We start from the raw sequence: 7,500 nt of genomic DNA, 5'->3' as shown, positions 1-7,500 counted from the left end.
GAAATATGGACTAGCTTGCACAAAGTCTTTGAATCCTACTGTACACAACTAGAAGAATACAGTTATACATATACACAGAGAGCTACGTTTCGAACATGAGTGTATTTACATATGCCATTCAACTTTCTGCGATATACTTATAACACGATATATTTCACTTGATACTATTAATGCCATGTATTGTCATGCGAATGATTGGCTTGTAAGTTGAATCTGATATTACATAACATTGATCAACATACTCATATTGTTCATGAAACAGTTTGCAATCCTATTTCAATATGCTGTGGCTGACTTTATATATTTTCTTTTGCGAGCATCTCGGCCTTGCCATAGTCATCAGTCATAGATTGCCAAACTCACATAGAAATGATTCCCTTAAATAGAGGGAAATATGGCAGACTCTTGTACTTGAAGCTTGGGATCTTTCTGCTCCATAAAGCGCGCGAATCTGTGTCTTGTTTTTTTCCTTGTGGGAAGGTGATATTTCCCTTGTTTGTCCTTTATTGTTTGTTGCTTTTTCAGTCCTTAACTGTTTGTTTCTTTTCAAACTGCAGGGATGTGAAAGGATAATCAAGCAGCGTACTATGGCTCACAGTCGCGCTTGTATGACACAGTCGTCTATTTCATAAATATGTATTTATTTAGTATTTGTTTTTTGTTTTTTTTAATCGATACACCCTATTCATGCAGCTAAAAGAAGACAAATAAATTTCAACATCACATATACAACACTTTGTTTTTGTTTAAGCAAGAAGAACAACAACATCATTTCCTTATATACACTTTCTACAACAATCTCGCAGCCTGGTATATAAGCCACGGGGAAATTTTGCTTAAAAATAGCTTAGAATATAGATTGACAAGGAGGGGGGGGGGGAATGCACTTAGCTTTTAGTGATATGACGATTCAATTGGTCTGACCAGCTGATTGAGGAGGAACTCAAAGAATCAACGTATTATGCTACGATAGAACAACAAGATGGATATAAGTCGGCTGAATCATTTTTCTAAAGATGAATTTCAGTTTACCCTTTTTTTATTATTTTAAATCATTAAATCTCACTCCATTTCGCACACTCTCTACACTTGTTTTTTTTTTCCATTGTGGAATCAACGAAAGGCTATCCTAAATAAGCACTTTTTCGGATCTAACTTTACATCTAATAACAATCTTCAGCTTTGCTATTCTATGAGAATCATTAGCATTTATTTTTGTCCACTAGACTCGACGTAATCAAACACCCCATTCTCAATACGAGGCAAATCAAGCCATCCTAACCCTTCTGCACAAGTGTATATGGTTGATAATCCCTTACACAGCAACAAAAGAGAAAGTTGTGCATAGGATTAGCACAGGATTAGCCTTGCACGCATGGGGCATTCTATATAAGATATAGAAGATGAATATCTCTAAGTATAGTTTAAAGGTTAGAATAATTTAAAAAATTGGGGTTATTAGGTGTGGTTGTAAACAGGCAAGGTTTCAGGGTTAGGTAGAGGTTTCAGTTATGACTAAAAGTCTACTCTGACTTTGGCGCGCTGGTGTGGTCACTGGCCAACGCAAATAACGGCAAAGGTAGCAGTAAAAAGAGCCTCTTTATTTCGAGTTCGTTTATGCAAGCTTGACTTTCTTCCTGGTTTCTGCTATGCTAAGTTGCCCTTCTTGTATTTGCCTCCAGTGCCACCTCAAGCGCCATCTACCAAAAGGTGAAAGAAACGCAAAAGGAGGTGGATTACGGAACTAAAATATATATGTATATGGAGCAAAAGCTAGAGAAGTCGAGAGAGAATAGATTCGCAGATCGAAATATGAATATTTCCCAGAGCAGAAACGAGGAGAAGAATCTATTCCAAAAGATCAGACTTCACGCCAATGGGAAACTCATTGTTATGGTTGAAGAATGTCGGTTAGAAATGGCAAGATGGCGTCTGATTAACCTGGATAGTTCTGTTGTTGTTTTCAGATTTCATATTACGTTCAGTATTGAGTATAAATATCGGATTATATCCAGGTCAACACCAGTATATCTTTATTAGACCTGAACATTTGTCAGGCATAATTGGGACCTTTGATGTGTAACCTCAAGACTATAAATCAAAAAGGTTACAGGGAGACTGAGTACTTCATCTTTAAAATCTATCATATTTTTTTCCCAAACATTTTGGGCTACATATATACACATACATACACACACACACACACACACACACACACACACATATACACAATCAAACACATACACAATATATGTGTGTATGTGAATATATATATATATATATATATATATATATATATATATATATATACATATCTATATTTATATGTGTAAATATATATATATATATATATATATATATATATATATATATATATATATATATATATATATATGCATGATATATACATACATAAATACATATACATACATACATGCATCTATATACCTATAATACATGCATACGTTTACACATGTACATACATACATACATACATATATATATATATATATATATATATATATATATATATATATATACATACATACACACACACACACACAAACACACACACACACACACACACACACACATATACTTGTGCGTGTGTGTGTATAAATGAATATGCTTATTTAAGTGTGAGCGTAAACATATACCCATATTCATTTTTGTATGCATGTATATATATGTATCCAGATTCCTTTTTAATTAAGAAGATAAGATTTCCTCATGAAAGGTCGGACAAGCATACAGAGTAATACTCAAGAGTGGAAAAAGTTTTGATTCATTTTCATGATGCCAGATCACGATATATCATAACACAGACACGTCCAGAGTGATGCAAATTATGACATTGCTGTCAGCTATTTATTCATTCAAGTTGAGAATAGTCTAATTGAAGAAATGGAAGTAGATGAAGTACAAAGCCTTCGGACTATACATATATAACAAACAAGAGTGAATCACACCATCAGTGATATAGTATTTGAAGGCCTGGAATATGTATTGGAACCTCTCTCGGCATCAGTCCAATACGTGAATTAAACGGGAACATAAATATCAATTTCCTATCACCTACACCTATAAATTGATACAAGGAACAACGCCAGTGTTCACTAGGTTTAAACTGAAAGCCGCAGTTAAGGGGAAGTCTCAACACGGAGACTTTATTTCGAAATTCTTATCTGTTATTAGTAGTTCCCATTTGCTGAGATTCTTATATACGAACACACAGTCGGGTTTGCAGCGGAGGTAAATGCATTTAGCTGTAAATGACACTTTACCGGGTATGAGGTTCAGTGACATTTGAAACCCTATTTTATTTTTGCTACTGTTGTTAGTATTGTTCCATTAGTCTTGGCATAATTTTGGTAAAAGGATATGTCCTTTTCTTTCAACCCGTCTCAAAAATAAAGAGAAGAAAAAGTTGGTCCACTAAAAGGCATATTTTTGCCGGAGAGAAAAAAATGCATTCCAGCTGAGGTTGTTTTAATCAAGCTGCTAAAGAACCGGGAAGTACTGTTTGATATACATATGCATATATATATATATACATATATATATATATATATATATATATATATATATATATATATATATATATATGTATATGTATAAATACATATGAGTAGCAGCATTGTACCTTATACATATTTTCATATTCAAGCCGAGTAAAATGCATTTTCATGAGTTCAAAATATCTAGTGATTGTATAATCAAGCAAATCTTGTAATTCGCTTGACCGCAGCTTATCTAGAGCTGTTCCGCTCACCTGCGTGACGCTAGATTAAGATCAATTCACTCATTTGGCTCACTTGCAGACAACAACAGATATGTCAGTTCAGCACACTCATCAAACATGGCTTCACGAAATCCTCGCTTTGTTTGATACACATAAACTCCCATATAAAAATTGATAAGATGAATACAAAATGTGTTGTACTGCTGTGACTTAATACCGCTCGAATCAGACTTTCTTTAGCTCTGGTATCATTTTTTTTTCTTTGATATCTTCTTACTGATATGGTTAAGTAAGATGTAAATCGAAGGCCTCACATTCAACACAAATGATTCTATATAAATATATCATCCAAGATTACTAATAACTGAGAACCCAAGGTTTCCGAAGCCTCACTTAAGTCCAATTTCATGAAAAGTTTATATTTTGATTGGGGTCGCTTAGGTGTCCATACAATGAAAAGGATGACTAACATAACACTCTTTAATACAATTACATATATATCCATCGACACGCACAATAGAACGCTGGAACTACGTGAATTTTTTTAAATGGTCACACATTGATTCGTTTAAGTGAGGATTCGGAAGGACTTGGCGATGTAAAAAGATTCTAGATTCTAGTTTCTAGAGTGATTCGTGAGCTTGGCTACCATAAGAACTGCGTGCAGACGGCTCGTGATGGGGCTAACGTTAGGGACTGCCACACACACCAACACTCCGCCATGTTCGAAGCATTTGGCGGTTATATGGGAATGTTCGGATTTGAATTCAAACGGCTCGTAACGGAAAACTCTTGGACCTTTCCATCCCTTTGATGGATTAAAGCTGATATACGATGATCTAAAATAAATATATACAACGAAATATGGCACTGATTACTATTGTACGGAGATGATACATCATCAGTATGCATTGCGTTTTGAGGACAGATTTTACGGCTGTATATTGTGTTCTGATGGCAATGGAAGGGGCAAAGCCACTTTCACCATTTTTAGGATATTCTTTTAACGGTAAGGCATCTCTATTTCATTCTGAATCTTTATGTTCTACTCCGAAATGGTTCTGCTTGGTTACTAATAAAAATAATGAACTAATGGCACCGTTGAAAATTATTCAAAACATTATGCAGGTTAAACAGAATCTAACGGAACCCATAGCAGAGTCTTGGGTGCTGGTGTCCCTAACTCTTTAATAGATTCTAACTATGTACAACTATAACTACATCAACTAGTACTGATACTGGAAACAGGAAAGTAACTAACCAGCGCTTGGTCTGAAGTTTAGGTACCTTCGACCAACATAGAATATTGTGCATTCATTATGTCATGCAGCATAAATGTCATAACAACATTCCCTCTGTACATGTTATACTTCATCTGACAGGTATCATCAACCAACCAGTAATAACAATTTTTTCAAATAATATAAAAGTTTATATCTCACTGTGCGTACACCACTTCATGTATGCTATTGCATGACTGAAAAGTAAATTAATGTTATAAAATTGCAATACAGTTACATTGTATGAATTTGTGACTCTTAACTGTGAATAGTTTACACATTTCAAACTCTATATACAATAACACATAAGAAGCATGGGTACATAACTCCAGGTTTTCTTTCGTTTTTATATCAAATACATTACTAGATCAACAATAAATTGTATTTACTGGTCGTAATGGAAAGTTCCTCCTTGCTGCATCTGCTGTTGCCTGAATGGGTTGTTATCAACCGGCCTTTGTGACACAGTTCTGTTATCACTGGTTACATGACCATTTGCTCCCTGGTTATTGTAGTCTGTAACTTGCATTTCCATAGCTTCGTAAGTGCCATAATTTTCCTGTTGTCCCTTGGAGAGCTTTGAGAATTCTAAGTGATTCTTATCTCCTCCAGGCACTTGCTGACCCTCCTGCATGGTGTAAGTTTGGAAATCTCCTTGTGGAGGATCCTGCATATTCAGTTGTTCTTGGCTCTCCTCTTCGAAGGGCTTGTAGTCATACACATGGCGGAGGGAATAAAGCATGGGACAGTATATAAGATTGGAGAGAGCAATTCCGATATTGAGTGCCACGAAGCCAATAGTCGTCACTACACTGCCAGCGATCATCGGTCCAAACGCATAGGCGAGGGAGTAAGATATGTCCGCGATAGCGTAGATAGAACCGTAAACGCTGACATACCGCGTGTCCACAAGGTATCCCAGTGTAGGAAGAAGAGCTGTGTCTATAAGAGCAATGCCAAAGCATATGACACATATTGGCATCATCACGACCCAATAATTTGTTGCAAATGGCAAGAAGAAGCAACTGATTCCTTCTAATGCTAAGCCTCCAGCCGCCATCATCCATTGGTAGTTGGGATACTTCTTCGACATCTTTACAGTCAAGACAACCCCGGCGACGTGAGGGAAGAATGACGGCAGCCAAATCATCCCTAACTGCCACTCTTCCACTTCCATGTTGTCCATCATCCAAACGCTGATGGTTGGCTCAAGGAAAGCTAACGATACATTAGACATCATAAGCGCTCCCGCACAGCAAAGGATGTATGGGTCCATGAATAGCCTAAATATAGGCGTTCCTTTCTTATGCTCCACTCCGAGTTCTTTCTTTTGATCTCGTATAGGTCTCATCACTAACCTCAGTGCCACTGCATCGAACAGTGATACAAAGGCTAGGATCAAAAATGGCATTTCTTTCCCAGCAAACTGGTATAAAGTCCCGCCAAAAGGTGGGGCAACCAGACAACCAAAGGATATAAAGGCAAGGGCTATACCAAGGGCTTTTGTCCGTTCTGCTTCTTCTGTGTAAGTATCGGCAATCATAGCCAAGCCAGACGTATCAGCGAATGCTGAACCAACACCCTGTAGACTCCTGGCGAAGAACAGCACACCGTAAGAGCGGCCACATGCGAAGATGGCTGTTGATAAGAACATAACGATGAGCCCAAATGTCATAGGGATGTCATATCCGATCTTGTCAATGATGGTACCTGATATAGGATTCACCATAAGTTGTATGAGAGCTTTAGAAGCAAAGAGAATCCCAATAGCTGTATCTTCGCCTTCGTATACAGTGACCTGATTGATATATTTTGGCTTTGGTGCTATTGTATAGTTCCCCGTAGAATTAGTGTAGTACCTGATGCTAGACTCATTGAACCTAATCATACTTCCTCCTTCCAAATGTGTCGTCCATGACCCAATCCTCCGCAGATAGTCTGGGATGATGGGCACAATGACCATATACAACATGTTATCCAGCAACAAGGCAATACTGACAATCACCAACACTATTTTCCTCTGCACTCGAGGCTCCTTCATGCAGTCGTATAGTGCATCCCATATCTCCAGGAGGCTCAGGTTGACGCCTGGCACTACGAAGTTCTGTACTTTGTCTTTAAACGACATTTTTGTGATTTCTTTTTATCCCTTGTGTGTTCAAACGTAAGTGGTAGGTTTCAGTTTTTTTGTGGAAAACTAGCTTATTATCTCGTTATTCGAAATGAGTAACTTTACAAGGCATCTTTAAAGATTTGTTTACAATCATTCAAGATGACATGTTAACGATGATGCTTGTCCATTCACTACTGACCTTCCCGGCCTCACAAGCGTTCATGCCTTATCAGCCTCGTCTGTGGGTTGGCCTGCAATTAAAATCTGCCTCCTCCCTCTCCCTCTCTATTGAAGGTGCACCCGATCTGGGACGACCTGCCTCGGTTTTGTTTAGTAATGAGAGCAGGCTGACGTCGATGGCTCTT

General features: G+C 37.4%; 2 protein-coding genes across 6 annotated transcripts in view; both read right to left on the bottom strand.

Annotated features, from left to right (window-relative positions):
- The window catches only part of ChAT (Choline acetyltransferase), a 204,550-nt gene that overhangs the window by 110,736 nt on the left and 86,314 nt on the right, over positions 1-7,500 (bottom strand). The gene's annotated exons all lie outside the window — the stretch shown is intronic.
- Positions 2,546-7,500, bottom strand: part of VAChT (Vesicular acetylcholine transporter) — a 91,213-nt gene continuing 86,258 nt past the window's right edge. For both annotated transcript variants that reach the window (XM_086541639.1, XM_086541646.1), the window contains exon 3: positions 2,546-7,500. This exon is cut by the window's right edge and continues 662 nt beyond it. In XM_086541639.1, coding sequence (XP_086397765.1) covers positions 5,408-7,150 — 1,743 coding nt within the window. In that variant the 5' untranslated portion in view covers positions 7,151-7,500 and the 3' untranslated portion in view covers positions 2,546-5,407.

This window comes from Penaeus japonicus, unplaced genomic scaffold (genome assembly GCF_977035675.1).
Source record: "Penaeus japonicus unplaced genomic scaffold, GWHDUDI00000001_assembly GWHDUDI00000001, whole genome shotgun sequence".
NCBI lineage: Eukaryota > Metazoa > Arthropoda > Malacostraca > Decapoda > Penaeidae > Penaeus > Penaeus japonicus.
The sequence above is the reverse complement of the archived record's forward strand: the minus strand, read 5'-3'. Positions and strand labels throughout refer to the sequence as shown.